General features: G+C 41.4%; 1 protein-coding gene across 1 annotated transcript in view; it reads left to right on the top strand.

The window, feature by feature from the left end:
* Tcerg1l (transcription elongation regulator 1 like) overlaps positions 1–18,066 on the top strand; it is a 195,691-nt gene that overhangs the window by 39,191 nt on the left and 138,434 nt on the right. The window contains exon 4 of the mRNA XM_063244957.1: positions 1,510–1,707. Within this exon, the coding sequence (XP_063101027.1) occupies positions 1,510–1,707 (198 nt within the window). The remainder of the gene's footprint in view (positions 1–1,509; positions 1,708–18,066) is intronic.

The following is an 18,066-nucleotide window of genomic DNA, read 5'->3' as shown; positions in this document are numbered from 1 at the left end:
GAAAATATAGAAAGACAGGAAGTAGAGAAAATCAACTATAACTCTGTCATATTGATATATTCACATTCAAGTTGCTCTTTCACTTTTTACATGCAGTCTGTATATTGCATAGTATCAAACGTCTTCTATATATTCCCAAATTCTGTGTCCCATCTGGATCCTTCCTTGAGACCAATATTCAGTAAGTTCTATCACTGGGCACATCCAGAACTGAGCCCTGTTTCCTGCCTCCAAAAGCAGCCCAGAAGAGTTTGCCCACATGAAGAGCAGAGCAGACTCTACCAGTCTGCACACTGCACCCCTGCTCATGGCCTGCCTCACTCAGAGCAAAAACCCAACTCACTGGTACACCCGAGTCCACCCACACAGCATGGCTGTCCCCTGACAGACTTCGTAGCCTCATCTCCCGACATCCTTTCCCTTGTCTACTCCACTCTGACCTCCTCAGTCTCCTTGCAGCTCCAGGAACACACAGGCTTGGTTTTTGCCACAGGGCCTTTGTGATTTCTGCTGTTTCTTCCTAGATCTCTTCACTCACAGTTCCACTGCTTGCCTCAGGAAGACTTTATCTAAGTGTCCCCTTCCCAGTAGAGACTTTCCTGACCACCCCACGTTGAGATCTAGTTGAAAGCACTTGAGTCTTTCTACTTTTACCTTTGTGCTCATCAATCTATAGCATAAAATTAACAAATAAAAATACAGATACAGTGTGTCCTTCCTCTCTGGGAGGGACATTTCTGAAGGCAGCCCTTCTAAGTGGCTCACTGCTCTGTCCCTAAAATATGGGTTATATTTGGCATCCAAATAAATGCTTGTCACTCAAATAAATGCTTGTCAGTTAAATGAAGATTGGTTGACTTAATGTCTAAGGTGTAAACATTTAAATGCTTTTATGATCTGTTTTATTAATGTCTTGTGAGCCACCTGCATGGCTTTTATCTTCATCCTAGATTTCAGTTTTGGAGTCTGAGTGCTTGAAGGGACTCCCCAAATTTAAATGTTTGTCATTTTCCCCACGGGGCCCTCAGTGGTCTGGTGCATCCTGCAGTGATAAGCTGGCCCTGTGTGCTATGGAAATCTGCAAAGTCTCACTCATATTCTGTGTGTTTCTCCCTTGGCTGACCTCAGCAAATTCTCTGAGTGACAGCACACTGGTCACACTTATTACTGATGACATGTCACTTGTGTATTGCAGCAAAGTATTCTCTCTTTATGGCACACATGTCCTGCTTCTCCCCTCACAACTGTCAACTTTGCGGTACCCTGAGCATCACACAGTGATGTATGTGTGTGTGTGCGCTTGGGGCACAGCCCCTGCTTTGATAGCTTGAGAACTCATCAACAACCATTCATTCTGAAACAGTGACACACAAGGTGGGCTCTTTTTAAAGGGAGCTGGTGCTGCTCTTGCTTGGTTTCCAGGTTCTGGTGTCTTGACTGAGTGAAGTTGGTATCAGTCACACATAGGCACTATTTGTCCCATGCTAACTTTTTGTCTCTCTTTCACAGGTAGTTGCCACAGCAGCCTTAAGCCGATTAACAACAGTCCCACCATTGCCATTGCTGCTGCTGCAGCAGCCGCTGCTGCTGCCATGGTCTCTGTGGACCCTGAGGGACTCCGGGGCCCATCTGCCTCCAGTGTGCAGCCATGCCATTTCCTGACGTTGGCACCCATCAAAATACCTCTGCGGACAACTCCCTTCTCAGGTAAACTCAAAGTGCTATCCTTGTAGAGTGTGTACTTTTCCTGGACTCTACAGCTTGTGAGTGAGGCTGGGCCAGCAGGCCTAGCTTGGTGATTTCCTGGTCTCTGTGTCTGGCTGTAGATGTGTGCTGTGGGACATTTGAATGTAGCTCCTAGGAGAAACATTCAGTGAGATCAGGCAGAGTTTGTTCAATATCAAGTTGTACAAATGTTCCTCCATCCAGAGTCAGACTGTCTTAAAGCCACTCTGGCTCTGTGTGTGTGTGTGTGTGTGTGTGTGTGTGTGTGTGTGTGTGTATGTGTGTAACACTTCCAAGGGATTGTGCGAGAACCTGACCGGTGCTGAGACTTCTGAAATTTTCTTATATGGAGAGTATTAGAGAGCAAAGGCAGTTGATCAGACAAGCCAAGGTATCTGAACCTATGATGCACCAAGGCAGAGAATGAGTTGCATATAACTGCCCTGGGCTGGGATTGTCAGATGGCTCTCCTGGGCTGGAGAGGCCATCTTCCAAGAAGACTGGCTATGAGATGTGGATTGCCCTAGAGCATTGGAGCTACTGTTCCAGAGCAGGAGGCACTAGCAAACATTCTTGTGCTGTAGAGGTACAGATTTGTTGATGTGGGGACGCAGGAGAGAAAAGAAGGTGGAGTGCTGGAGAAAAGAAGGGTACCGCAAAGTTGACAGTTGTGAGGGGAGAAGGTGGAGTGCTGGATCTGCTGTAACCACCACCCTGTGTCTGTCTGTTGACTGGAATCAGCATGCTGTGTGGCCCAGCCATCTTGTGCAATGCTGCCTACTTTGCATGCAGAGTAGCAACAATTATTTCCAAGGGCATGGAGTAAATCCTTCATTCTTATGAGTGGGTGCTATTGTTTTCATTTTACTTGTTTACATGATATGAATATTAACTTCTGTGGAACACAGTATTAATTTGTTGAGCATTCTAAATCTGAAAATCCAGAATCTGAAATGCTCTAAAATCAGAAATTTTTTGAGCTCTAATATGATATCACAAGTGGAAAATTCTATACTATGAAACTTTATTTTTTGCAGGTTTAAAAATATTATATAAGTTATCTCTAGAATATGTATGTAATGCATCTATGAGATATAAATAAATTTAATGTTTAGAGTTGGGTCTTGAACCCAAAGTGTCTTATTGTGTATATGCAAGTATTCCAAAATTTTAAATGATCTGAAATCCAAAACACTTCAGATCCAAAGCACTGTGGATAAGGGATACTCAATCTGTTTAATTAATTCTTAGATTCTCTGTAACAGGAAACTTATCACTAGGTCTTCACTTTCTCTCTCTTTCTCTCTCTCACTCTCTCTTTCTCTTTCTTTCTCTCTCCCTCTGTCTCTGTCTGTCTCTCTCTATTTGTAATAGAAAGACAACCTAGTTTAATGCTTCCCTATTCTCTAGAGTGCTTTTGGTTTGTTGAGTTTTTTTTTTTTTTTTTTTTTTTTTTTTTTTTTTTCTGAATAATCTAACCTTTTTCTACTGGACCTTTGGCATTCTGTGTTTCTACATTGGTTTACTAAATTAGTTGATCAGTAGGCAATTCTATTCTCAAGAATGAAATCTCACTTCTGTTTTTACATGTCAGTGAACATGCACATAGAGTGGGGCAATAAATAAATCACATGGATAATGGATAATCTCTGTACTGAACCCACATTTACAGTTGTATCAAGATGTTTGCTGAGATCATTCAGTCCAATAGTAAGGCTTATGCTGTTTTTCAAGGAAATTCATCTTGGAACATAAAACTGTGTATCTTAGGATGGTTTTTACTTTCCATGTTCTTATATGATTTATTAAATCTCATTAAAATTAGACATCTATTCATGTTTGTAGTTCTTTAAGGTTTTGTATCCAATTCAGTAATCCTGTACACTCAGTGAAAAAGGCAGGTATCAACATGCAGGCCTGTAGCATCTGCCAAGATGATGCCATTGGAACAATTCTTTGTATCTTAAAAACCAAGCTCTTGAGGAGAGAACATAGATTGAGGTTGGAATGCAGTCAGGGCTGGGTCAGGACCAGTGACCTCATCTGAACTAAGTTGAAGAGGTACTGGTGGATGCACTCTTGCCAGCGTGTCCTGAGTGAACTGTTCTTTGTGAAATGCAATTACTGAACAACGTTGTCTCATGTGCCTCCTCCCCATGTATGCAGTGGTGAGGATGGTCATACTCAATGATGAAACTTTTATCACTTTTCCTTGAGTCTTTTAGAAATCCAGAGCTTAAGGAACAGGAGGGATGGACAGCTCCTTACTGATCAGGGCTGTTCAGGGCTGATTCTAAAACACTGTCAGTCACCTGTAGAAGAGTGAGATTGAGGAGTTGCCTGTCCTGATGAGCACTAGGGAATTCTTAACACCCCTTCAAATAGGTGAACCAAGAAGAGGCAAGAAAATTATAGGATGTCTCTGAGGTGTTAACTTGTAGGGGACTGGACTTGTAGGACAACACTAACAGCCAAATATCAGTAGGCTTCTGCAGACAGAAAATGCAAGTCTTGTGAAGTTTGCTCCCTATGCAAGTGATGCTATAAATGTCTGTGACCTTTGATGTAGTTACCAGTGAGCAATCCTGTTTTTCACTGGAAGATATTTATCCTCGTTTTAGATAAGTGGCCTGGGCTATTTGATTTATATCCTTGACATGGTGATAAAGGTCAAATGGCCTTGGATCTCATGTGTAGGGGCTGGGGGCTGCCTCACACCCTACAACCCTTGGGACAACCCGATGGCAAGATTTCAGTTTTAAATGTTAGTTAGTGCTAACATCAAGAGAACAATGCCACTTAACGAATTTTGAGATCCCTTGTGAGGACTCAGAAAAGCTACTTTGGGAAGGTTCATGGTCTATTAGCTGCAAGACTCTGGAGGAAATAGGCTCTGTTGGAAAGAAGATAGACCCAGGAGAATTACACCTAATTATGTGCATGGCTTGCAGTATTGAGTAAGTTACCAGAGAGTATTTAAAGAGCCCCACAAGCCACTCCAAATTTAAAGTAAACTAAATTTTCTCCCTCAGAGTGCTGTCAGCACAGCCTACCTCTGTGCTGCTTGGTCCTCTATATAGGCCAGGCACCCTCTGACTTCATGCCCATGACAGTCTGTTCACACAGATGTCCTCTTCTCGGCTGTGTCTTCTTTTCCTGCTGCCTAAACAACTTGCAGGTAGGCTAAACTGAACTTAGCCATGTCCTCATTTAAAGACCACGAACTCCTTGCTGGGCTGAGCAGAGTGGTTCTGCTCATTGCATGATTTCTAATGCTGTTGCCAACCTGTCTGCTCCTGAATCAGAGTGCAAGGCACAGGGACAGTTTGAGTGGAGCGCAGGGTGTACTTAGAGCTGTGCTGTCCTTTGTGTTGACAGTGTGAACTGGGACAGCTGGAGGGAGCCATTGAAGAGGACGCCAAAGCAGTGTCTCTGTGACACTGTTGTCTGCAAGTAGGTGTCAGTGAAACAGTTTGGTTCATTTCTTCCTGTTTATTTATATCTTAGGGCTTTAGACTATTGCAGAAACATCTTCAGGGCCAAAGATCTAGGTTTTTTTTTAACCTCTTAGTGTTGATGAAGAACATGCTGTTTATCAAGGGCAGGATAAAAGTCAAGTAGATCTTATGGAAGAGAGCAGAAATACTCCCCTGGATATCCTGAGGATTAAATCCCCCAAGCCTGCAGCAGCAGCTGATCCACTGTTTTGGTCAGACCTTATTCCAGGGTAGCAAGAATTTTCTGTGAAGATTCAGATGTGCTAACAGAACTCCGGTGCTCATCCCTTTTGGATGGGATGAATGGAAGGATTAGTCTTTTAAAAAATGATGGTAGTTATTTTACAAACTTGGCTAACCATTTCTTACGCATTCAAGTGAGAAAGGTGAAATATGAGAAAGTAGTAATCGTCTCTAGTAGCACAAATTACTATGAAATACAAATATTAAAAAGGACCATCTGCCTTGGAGATCATTTGCCACCTGTTCTTTTGCTTCCAGAAATATTTAATGGTTTAAATTTAACATGCTGTCTTGCCACAGAACAGCTGGGGGGTGACTATTTTCTTTTTCTGCCATTAACTTGCCAGCCAAACTGCATAAAAGCCAGCGAAGTCTTCAAGCCAGAATGCTACCACCAAGCCTTTTCATGTGGCCGCCAGCTTTCCTCATTAGCAGAATCTGCAGATGCTGAAACAGGTTCTGTGACAACAATGATCCAGTCATTCAGGATAAATTCTTTCTTTTTTAAAAATCCTGCAATTGTTTTCTCCTCTACTATAATAAAAAAATGTCATAATACATATTAGCATTTTAGAACTTTCCAGGGATAAAAATATTCTAACACTGTAATAACATAATTACATACACTACAAAATGTTGAAATTCTGTGGATTTCTGTGAGAAAGGCAGGCATTTCTGATGGGAGGGACTATGATGCCTTTAGTAGAAAAATTATTTGACAGAAACCAACCAATAAGCAAAACCTTTGTATAGTTTATTACCTGTGATCAGTGAACTTCTATTAAGAATGCAACTGCAAATATATAAACTGACAGTTTTACATTTAGTTGCATCAGGGACAGATTTGTCTACACTATTAGGATCTAAAAACGAGAACTGGCTTTACACAGTCCTTTCAATCAGCAAGATGTTGATTACCCACCTAGGAAAGGGTGTTTTTCTGACCTCATGTACCCAGAAATCTCCCATCTCTGTTCCTTTCCTTGAGAAATGGCAGGCAATTTATCTACACTAGTGGTCTATACTGTTAGCTCCAGCCCATTGGTTTTTTTCTTAAAGAAAAACTAGAACTACAGTATATATTCAAAAGCACATATATGATTATGTGGAGCTCAAGGATTGTTAACGCAGCAGACACTCAAATGCCTTCCTCTGAGAGAAGAAATTAGACATTCCTAGTCCCCTTCCCTCTCTGCAGCCTTGCTCTTCTTTATCCCAGAGGTAGCCACACTTCTGGTTACATGCTAGTTATTCTGCTGCTGTTCTTTAAGAATGTTACTGCATGCAAATGTATCATCCAGGACAATGTACTGCAGAGCTCAGACTTCCTGCAGTTTTCCATAAACATAACCATAGTCATGAGTTCTTGGATGGCTGTCTCTCTGTTGGGATGTATGCTCCTTTGCATTGCTGCTCTGAGGCTGGTGGTACAACACAGGCCTGTGCTTTGATGAGAACCATTCATCCTTATGAACAACATCACACAGCACTCTTCTGTGGTTGGCAGTGCTGGGGCTTCCTGAAGTCCCAGACACTGTTGTCTCCTTCATTTGGAAGTGCTTTCCTCTCCTGAATTGAACCTGCTCTGCTAGAATGAAATATGACAGTATAGACCACTAGTGTAGACTTCTGGGACTCTTGCCAGCACTCTGGAGCCAGGGGCCTCCTCTGCCTTTAGGGTATCTTCTGTCCTCATCTGAGATAACTACCATCTCAGCTTGATCACCCACTTCCCTTGGTTCTTTGGCTTGCTTGTGCTTAAGATTACAGAGCAGTTTCTCAATAGGTACCTCTGCTTTCCAATGGGAATCTCAAACTCCTCTGTTCTATTCAGAAACTTTTGATTTTCCAACTCAGTTTCTACTCTTCAAAAAACAAGAGAAAATCCTTGTGTTTCCTATGGTTGCCTATGCTCTGGTTCCAGCGGGGAGTTTCCATTTGTCTTCTAGGCCTCAACCATGTTGGCTGCTGCTGCTTCCATGAGTATGTCAAGCCCCTGACTTCCTCAGAGCCTTGTAGTGGCCTTTCTTCCTGCCACAAATACTCTTCTTCCAGTCACCTAGCACTGCATGTGGCTGGTTGTATTTCTGTCACTCTGGCCTCAATTCTGAGAGGTGGCCTGAATCCTCTCATTCTGAAATGCCCTCTGGAATAAACTTACAATCACTTTTTAGCATTTATCTTAGGCTAGAATTTTCTTTGGTGTTTACCAATGGTTAATTTCCTCTTCTCTGAATTCTCAGATTTATAAGGGCTGTGATTCCATATTTCGTTCACCATTGAATGGTGAAATCTTGAAAAGAACTATCTCTCTAAAGCTGAATGAACACAACCGAAATGTGTGAGGTCTTCTCCTCAGAGATAATTTGGGGCACTAGTTACTCCATTTCCCACCTGGCCCAGACACCACAAACCAAAATCCACTTGCTTCAGGCCTTCCCCAGTATCACAGATAATACTTCTCACTCTTTGGTCAGAATTAGGTAGAATCTCTAGGAAGCTCAGAGTATTTGATGAAGAAGCTTAATGCACTGTTCAACCTCCAATAATTACATTCTTGTAGGATTTGAATTTTCTGGAATCCAAATTTTTCAACTTAAAAAACCTTTGTAGAAGGGCAGGAAAAGCCAGAAATTAGCTCCCTTTTCCCAAATATTTCAAGCATTTCTTCTTAACTACTGCATCCATCCACAAGGCAATAACAATCATCTTGTTAAAATCAATGATCGTGATCGAGGACTGTGGCCAGGTTGCTGGTACCGAAGAGATATTGGATAGGTTGAGCTTTGCTGGCCAGAGAGACACAGGTATAGAGCCTGCATGGACTGGGTTCTTGCTGCACTGAAGGCCCACAACAAGTGTCCAGCCTGGGCAGAGAGGGACTAACCTCACTCACACAGCTCTGCATAGTGCCACCCTGAGCAGGTCTTTCTGATCTTCAAGGTAGGGCCGTCTTTAGAAGCCCCTGGAAGGACTGTGGAGGGACTCTGAAAAATAGGTTGGACTGCTTAAGGAAAAAGGAATCGTTCATTGCTGCTTCAGGGAAAAACATCCTATGAGAAGACTTGTTGCTGTGTTAGATTGTGCTGCTTGGTCACAAGCCAAAGCCTTTTCTTCACATACTCAAGGTAACCAGAGCAGGGGACCCCTTACAAGCGTGGCCACTTCATTTAATTTGTGAAATAGTAGTATTGGAAATAGTATTTATGCTTGATGGCTATCAGAAGCAGGAAAAATGACACATGTTCTAGGACACATGAAGGAAAGAAGCCCTAAGGTACTGTGGACAGGGCTCCCGCTAAGAGTCCAGGTCTCAAGCAAACCTCTGTAGCACATAAATAAGAGTGCCTTTGGGAGGATTGCACATTCACAGGGACCTGGGGGCTGTGTTTATTGGGAGGCCATGTGGGAGCTGCATTTGGGAAAACATTCCTAAAGCAATGTTGGTGCTTGAAAGTAACTCAACCATGAAAATATGAACAACATATTTTTGAGTCCTCAAAATGTTTAACATGTGATTCCAGATGATCCAGAAAGTCCACTTCTCAATATATACCCAAAGAAATTGAAAGCAGGGTCCCTAGTACCAATTTTCATAGCAGCAATAGTCAAAATAGAGAAAGGGTGGAAGCCACCCAAGTGTCTGCTGACACATGAATGGGGAAACAAATTATGGAATGCACATAGAATACAATATTGCTCAATACAATACTGCCTTAAGAAAGAGAGAAAATTTTGACACATGGATGAACCTTGAAGACATGTTGTTAAGTAAAATAAGTGAGGCACAAAAGCACAAATACTGTACTTCTATGCAGCACCTAGATCCTTAGAGACAGAAAGTAGAATGGGGAGTATCCAGGGCTAGGAAAGAGAATAGAGATTTTGTGTCTGGTGGAAACAAAGTCAGACTGAAAATGTGGAAAAGCTCTGGAAATGGACAGTGACAATGGCTGCACAATTTCATGCTGCACTGGACTGTATGCTCAGAAATGGTTAATGTGGTAACTTTAAAGGCTTATGCATTTAACTACAATTTTTTAAAAAGCAAGAAGAAGAAAGTAGCCCAGGGTCTGTGTGTACTGGGCACTCTCTAGAAGAGTCCCCGGTGGTGTCTGGGCTCCATTAACCTCCATGTCTGGTAGAAGTGTGTTCTCATAAGCATGTGCATGGCATTTATTTTAGGGAATTTGCAAAGTGTCAAAACAATATTGATTAAGAAGAGGATAAAACATCTAATTGCTTACACTTTCATGTAAGTTAAATTTCTGATGGTCTAGCACCTGTATCCTCTTACTCAACTCTTGTGACAGCCTTCTGAAGCCAGATTTTGGGCAAAATTTCTGTGTTCTGTGGAACACAGAAACTAAACAGTCAAGAGGGAAGGATACTTCTAAGCAAGAGTGCGATACCTCTCATCTGTCACAGAGCTCTGTGCCCCTCTGGGGCAGCTGGGAAGCTTCAGTAGGAGTTGGAGGAACTGGATGGAGGTAGAGCCCCTGGCCTGAGGGCGTAACTAAAGGGTCTCTGCTTATGGAAGTAGCAGGAATGAAGGGCTACCCTGAACTGGGATGAGCCTGGGGCAGTAGAGGCAGAGAGCTTACCTGCAAGGCTGGAGCTGTGTCCCAGGAAGACAGGGATGAGAGTGAGAGTGATGACTAGACAGGTGGGGACTAAGGTTGGCACCTAGAGGACTAAGGATGTGGCAGTGTTAAATCTGGAAACTTAAGTTTTCCTGGAACTTTTTGGAGCCCTGAAAGAATACTGTATGCTAAAGACTCTGAAATGGACCTGTTGCCTAAGAACATGGTGACATCCTGTAATCCTAACTTCAGCTCTCCTAGGCATGGCCGTGTATACACACAGTTAGAAAACAGAATCACTCTGGCTGTGACCCATAAGAAGAGATCAAAGATATTACCCAGGGCCAAAGTGCCCTGGATGCTGTATGCACTCCAGATCATAAGGACAGAAGTGAGGACTGGTAGTCTGCTTAGTAAGGGAGAGAGGCATGATGTGAAATGGTCATCTACAGTCTGTGGAGTTTTATGAGTGAGGAGAAGGCTGAGTTTACTAATCTCATTACAGGCAGGATATATGGCTGCCTAAGAAGTCTGTGAGGTGAGAGCAGTCTCTGGCTCTAGTAGAAAGAGAGAGGAGCAGCACTGAAACAATATGAAGGCAACTGTTCTCAGACTTGTTTGTGGTTTAAGTACACAATTCTGTTCCTGACAGGCCATATCTCCTGGGAAGGATGGGTCCCACATTGGGCACCCAGGATGCCTTTCCTCTTGGAGGCCCTGCTGTTTCATGATGGCTACAGTGGCACACATGCTAAGCATTCTCCTGGGACCCACATTTCAGCTTTAATATTCTTGGTGTATCCTTACCCTCTCACGATAGCAGTCAATAACTGTGCCAGTCGCATCCTGTCCTTTCTGTTTCCTTCCTCCTTTTAGTGAAATATTGTTGTACAGTGTGATTTTCACGGATTTAATTGGGAATTAGTAGCCTCTGTGATTGGGTTAGGGGACAAAGAATGGTTCTGGAGACCCTGAAACATTGTTGAGAAACCCTGAGAGTTTCTCCAAGGTACCTGTGCTGTTGGGGTACTGAATTTAAGTTTCTTCCAAGCCAGCCTTCTCTACAGCCCATGCACAGACATGCTTCCATGGAAATTCCAAGTATTTCCTCCTCATTCCATGACTACAGGGGGTATATGTGTTTAGGAGTTAAAAAATCATATAACAAAATTAACCATGACCTGTTTTGCAGTGTTTTATTTATTATACCCACAGCTCTTTGTGAATGATGGGTCATCCCGTCCTAGTACCTTTACCTTTTCCCAAAAGGAAACCCCATATTTGTGAATCTTTTCCTTCCCTTTGGGAAGCCCTGGCCATGGGCAACCACTAATCTGTCTCTGTGGACTCAAGGCCTCCAGAAGTTTCATAAAATCAGAGGATACATGTTCCTGTGTCTGGAACATACCTGGTCACAAGTTAAGCTCTCTTACATTCTGGAAGAATCTCTATAAGACTGGTATAATCTCTTTCTGGAAGTCAGAACTCGATATATTTGGCTTTTTTGTTGTTTAAAAATCTTTAATTATTCAATAACTTTTGCTAATTTCATGATTATCAGATTTACTGTATGTTATTTAATCAACTTTAGAATTATTTTTCCTGAGAATTTTTCCCTAGGTTTTCAAAAGTACTGATATAAAGTGGTTCGTAGGATCTGATTAATTTTTAATTCCATGCTGTGCCTGTATATTTGTTTTTTAACAGTAGCCCTTGCTCTACAATGATCCAGCCCTGCCTCCTGGGCCCAGCTCCTCTGCCATGGGCTCTCAGGACACATAAGTGTAGTGTTCCAGCCACCAAATTTGTTCCTTCTCTGCTTAGTGAGGCTGTTAAAGACAGGGACATATTTTTCTTTTTTTTTTTTAAATTTTATTTAAGGAGAAAAAAAAGCAGAGAAAGGGTACAAGTTATACAGATTTACAGAGAAAAAAAATAAACAGTAGGAAATCACTAGTTAATGGATTACATATTGTCATCTTAGAAATAATTGTTCAAGTCACAAAATTAAAGCTTGTAAAGTGGACATTCCAACAATGATACTGCAAACAGTTCTGTTCAATGATCCAATAAAACTCAGTGATATCATTTTCTATCTTATACACTTAAATATACATGCAGTTGACAGGGTCATATTTTTCTCACTTTTTAATCCTACTGCTTGACAGAGATTCACACACTGGTTCCCTTTGTCTATATTTAAGATATATAACACACTACTATCAGATATGTATAAATAATAGAATGGTTACTATGGTGAAACAAAATATTCATCATCCCATGTAGGTACCCATTTATTTTCTTTTCTCATGATCAGCTATAATCTATTCATTTAGCAAAATCCTGAATGCAGCATACTATTATTATAATATTCATATTGTACATCTTCAGATTTAGTTCTAAAAATATCTACCACTTTGTATCCTTTGTCTTAAATTTCTCTAATGTTTTATTTATCTGTTTATTTTACCTCAATGTGTTTGACTTTGTAAACAAATTTCACATATAAGTAACATCATGCAATATTTTTCTTTCTGTGCCTGCTTAATTTCATGTAGTATAACCTATCCGCATTTCTGCATCTTTCATTGGTCTGTTAATGGACACCTAGGCTATTCTCATGTCTTGGATCTTGTACATAGTATTGCAGTGAGCATGGGGGTGCAGATACCTTTTTGAGGTGCCGATTTCATCTTTTTGGGTATTTATCTCAAAGACAAACTATTGGTCACATAGTAGTTCTATTTTTAGTTTCTTTACAAACTTCCAGACTTTTTTAATAAAGGCTGTAGCAATCTGCTTTGTTTCTGACATCATGCAATTATTTGCTTTTCTTCAAACCCTTGGTGACATTTATTATCTATTGTTTTTTAAATAATAGCCATCTTAATGAGTGTGATATCTCATCATGATTTTGATTTTCATTCTCCTGACAGTGATAATGCCAAGAACCTTTTAATATACCCCAAACTCATTTGTATGTCTTCTTTGAAGAAATATTTATTTAGGGTCCTTTGCCCATTTGTTTGTTAGGTTATATCTCCTTGTGATTCGTGTATGAGTTCTTCACAAATTTGGTGTTAACCCCTTATTGGATGTTTAATTTGCAGATACTATTTCTCAATTCCTAGGTTGCTTTTCATGTTTAAAAATTTTAATAGTACATCTTTGTAGTACATAGTGATGATACTTATTGTGGAGGGTTGGTACATGTACACAGCACACCTTTCTTCATCTCCTTCCCTTCTCTTCCTCATCCTTCCCACTATCTCTTGGTCTTCTTTCCTTTTGCAAAGATCTATCTCCCTGTTTTTTTATTATCTATTTTTAATTTTGCTCTTTCATTTATTTATACTTTGGGTTTCTCATATATGAGAAATTATGCTATAAGAAACGTTGTTGGAAAGAGGGAAGGAGGTGATGGGGGGGTCTTAGTGGAAGAGTGGCAACTTTTGTGGATGAGGGGATTCAAGGAAGTAGACATGGTTCTATCCCCAGTACCCAGAGGAACTGAGTGGCTGCTGGAAGTGGATGCTGTGAGAGTTCAAGGGCAAGAGCTGGGGCAAAGGTTTTTGTGGTGTAGGGAGCACATTCATGACTTTGGAAAAGGATCAAATACCACAGAGCCATAATCTGAACTATCTGCTTCCATGACTAATGGCTCATTCTGAATTGCACTCACAACAGGCTGTGTCCAGGAAGCTTCTATCAAGCCTCACATTCAGGCAGAATGAAAGCCTTTTTTTTCCCCTTGAAGTCACTCAGGACACAAATGGGAGACACCAGAGCCATGAGATGGGTAAATACACTAACCTGATTTGAAATTAATGCTGCCAGATTGGCAGATTTTGGTATTTTTCTCTTTCATTGTTTGGGGTGAAACTGTGTGAGGACAGTGTTATTTCACCACCTAACACCTTGAGCTCTGAATTACAGAACTAGGTTCTGAGAGACTGTTTCTCTCAATCTCTCTCTTCTCCTCCTGTTCCTCTCATCTCTTGTGTGCCTCCCTCCATCTCCATCTCTGTCTCACTTGCACGCACTCTCACACTCACTCTCTCACTCTACGTTGTCCTTGGAGCAGCCACCTTGGGGACACTGAACCTCGCCTGCTCACCCTTATGCTGTCTTCATGTTTGACAGTTCCCACTGGTAGTTTCCTTTTCTCTTTGCCTCTCGTCAACTCCTATCCCAATCCGGTTCTGATTTTAGTTACATCTGGAAATATAACCCTGAGAGCAAGAAAACTTTGGGGACAGTGAGTCACCTATCCTTTTACAATTATGCCAAAGTCCTGATGAGGATGCCTGGCAAGTTTAGAAGTTGAGGAACCAAAGGTATTTTTTTCTCTAAGTTTTATAACCCATAGATTTTCCCCAGTTATTGATGTGATGAGCACTCATTTGAACATTTATAAACATAGGTAGAGGAGCATAAATAAGAAAATAAAGATTGCATATCTTGCATCTGTCTACATTGTGTGTAGGCTACAGGTTGTACCCTGCGTAAGCACTTGCAGTTCCATTTTGCCTCTTTAAAGTTACAAACTGTAAGGCCACATGAGCTTCTCACTCTGACTGTGTCAGGTGGTTTCACATAGATGTCTCTGGAAGGATCTGCACTTGAGCAAGTGTGATCTAACTGAGTTTTGATTCTGTAGGACTGAGCACCTTGTGTGTTAATCCTCGTTGTTAATCACTTGGCTAAAATGGTGTTGCTTCCAGAGAGTCTTGGCCTGGCATGATCAGTATTTACTCAAGGTGTTCTTTCCAGATGCCCAGCAGGTATCTGCTGCTTTTGTAAACACAGTCTTATTTTCTGGGAGAACACTGTGTTTGCATTGTTCTTTGAGCAAGCACAGAGCACTGTTTTCTGTTTCCAGGTTCTCATTTGCTATGCTGAATGCTTTTTCTTCCTGCAGTGGTTCAGTTGTGTAGGATAAACAACCACTGCTGTGCATGAGCAAGCATGCACCAGTGTGCACACACATGATGTCCCCAGCCAAGTAGAACTCAGAGAAGAAGCTGGGGTAGCCATTCCAGTTTTAAGGTGGGGGGATTTCTATCATCTGACAGTTTTCACAATTGAAAAGACAGCTTGTATCTTAGGTGTTTTTTTTTTTTTAATTACTGAAGTTATCAAAGAAAGAGAACATGCTTTTTATGCTGGAAGGACTCAAGTGTGTTTGCTGCAGTCACCTCCCAAGGTCATAGAAGTCAGAGTGGTGGTCATACATACTCCCTCTTTATTTCAAATGGAATTGTATCTGCTAAAGTGTCAGGAATGACCTGCTTCTAACTGCTTAAGAAAATACGTTCTTCAGCAGCAAAATGTCTAAAACTGACTTTTCTTAATTAAATCATTTTTTCTACCCCTTTTCTATATTGTCCACTTTATTGTCCTTGGGCCCCCTGCAGGTGGAAATCTAAATATTCAGTAGTGAGCACACAGAGGCCCCCTCTTTCCCAGGAAGAAGCCAGTGCTTGCATGAGAGGACCATGAAACTCCCACTCTTCCTGCCTCTTTCTGGCATTCATCAGTCTTGCACAAGATGGTCTGGGGAACTTTCTAAGAGTGGGCCTAATTTGGAGGGCAGGGCAGACACAGAGCCTTTGCAGAGTAGGATACCACGTGGGCAACAAGGCTGTTCTGTGTTGCTTCCCTTACTGGCGAGTGAGTTGCCAGCCTGGTGTGTCTTCTGTGGTATGCCCTGCTGTCAGTATTCAGGTCTCTGTGATATATCTACACATCATATAGACACTTTCATAGGCTGATTTATTTATTTTTTGGGCCGGCGTGTAGACACTGCTGTGATAGAGGCAAGTGAGAGATGCTGCAGGCTTGGATTAAGCAGATGAAATAGGTGCTGAGGAGTGGTCAAGTTTTGGATCTGATTTTAAGGTTCAGACAACAGCTGGATGGGATGCTTGTGGGTGTGAGAGGAATTAAGAGTCAAGGATGACTGCCAAGGTTGCATCCTGAGCAACTGCATAGGAATGCCCTTGTGAAGGGAAGCTCTGAGGACTAGAGCTATGCAGATGTGGGAGTCAGGTCTGGGGGCTTCTCTAACTCTGCCTCTGGCCACCTGCCTGTGTCTGTCTTCCTTAAACAAGATTCCTCCAGATAAGGTTCCTGTGGTTGGCAGTTCAGTTTCTCTCCTACTATTCTTTATCTTAATCCATGTTGACTTTGTCCCCTCCGCAGCACTGAAATAACTCATGGAAATCAGCAAACACTTGCATTTTCCTAAGTTCAGTATATTCTCTGTACTCCTTTAGTGATGTTTTATCCATATTTGATAGAGTTTCTCTTTCTTGGAACTGTGTGGCTTTTCCTCCAGGTTATTCCTGTGCCTGGTTGATCTGACCTCTCTCCATCATGACCTGCTTTCCCTTCTCTCCCCTGTCAGTATGGGCTGACCTGAGCTCAGCCTAGGCTCCTTGTTTCTCAGCCTGCTCTCCATTACAGCACAATAGCCTGGGCTATGGGTAAAACTTCCAGTAAAACTACCTAGTCTCAAACATCTTCAGCCTCCTTGTTACTGCCCCTGAATCCAGTAACTTCCTCGTTACTGCTCCTGAGTTCCTTCTAACCTGACCACTGCCCTAATTCTGGAACTGAGTGTACAAATGTCCATGTGACATTCCCACTTCCACTGCTATTTGCATTGCATTGAACAGATCCCAAATTGAGCTCAAACACCCCTATCACTTTATCAAATAGATATAATTTTTATTGTACTGATTTTTCTCATAGCAGCACGTGGGGACAGAAATAACAGAGGATCTCTGGTATGAACAGTGAGATAAATGTGATAGCCATTGGGCTGAGAGGTGGGTCAGTGTGACTGGTGGCCGTGCAGACGGTTGCTGTCAAAATTCTGAGGTCGCAGAAATGTGCCCTTATTGCTAGATATGGACCTAGAGACTTTAATAAGAGGTCTGTGGTCTAACAGGGAAACATTTGTTGCTACCATATGAGCCATCAGATCTGCGTTATATATGTGACATAGATGCCACTGGCTGGATGTTGTAGAATAATGGAGTCAGTAAAAGATTGATTTGGGCTTGTGAAAGGACATGTACGAGATAAACAACCAATTAATAAAGGGCATTGCCTCTAAATAGTCACCTTTTTGAAGATATTCAGGTAGCCACCACAGAGGCTCAGTATCTTTAGTCATTAGGGAATGCAACCACAATGAGTTATCACTTCACACACTCCAAGATAAAATAAAAAGGCAGGCAACAATAAGTGTTGGTGAAAATTTTCAAACTCATTAAACAGTTAAATTTTTTTCAATGGACACTAACAAGCATTGGCTTTGAGAAATCACAACCCTCACATTAGCGGTAGGAATGTAAACTGGTATATTTCCTGAGGAAAACCAGATGTGGCAGATCCTCAGACAGTTATGGAGTGACCTGAGCTAACAAGTCCACTTCTAGGTACGTATTCAAAGGACAAGAAAACACTTGTATACAAGTGTATATATATATGGCAGCACTATTTACTATGGCAAAGAAGTGGAAACAATGTAAATATTCACCAACTGATGAGTGGAAAAACTAAATACAGACTACGCATAAAATACAAGATTATTCAATAACAAAAAGAAGTGAAATACTACATGCTACAGCATGGATTAAATTTTAAAACCTTTATCCACATGCTATATGACTTATGTTGTAAGTTTTCATTTTGTTTAATGTCACTTTAATTTTCATTTTGTTTAATTGTTAATGCCAAATGTGCAGAATAGACAAAAAATCATAGAGATAAGTAGATTAGTGTTTTCTGAGGAATGCGTTTTGGACAAGCTTGGTGGATAAAGGAAGTGACTGCTAATACAGGCAGGGTTTCTTTTTGGGGGCAAAATGTCATGAAATTAATTATGATGATAGCTGTGCACTATGTGAACCTAGGAAATGACATTGACTGTACACTACAAGGGAATGAATTTTACAGTATGTAATGCATGTCTGAATTTACTCATTTACATCCCAGCTCCTGTAAGA

The sequence above is a fragment of the Cavia porcellus genome, unplaced genomic scaffold, assembly GCF_034190915.1.
Source record: "Cavia porcellus strain 051 isolate PalLab524CR breed Dunkin Hartley unplaced genomic scaffold, mCavPor4.1 scaffold_2, whole genome shotgun sequence".
NCBI lineage: Eukaryota > Metazoa > Chordata > Mammalia > Rodentia > Caviidae > Cavia > Cavia porcellus.
The sequence above is the reverse complement of the archived record's forward strand: the minus strand, read 5'-3'. Positions and strand labels throughout refer to the sequence as shown.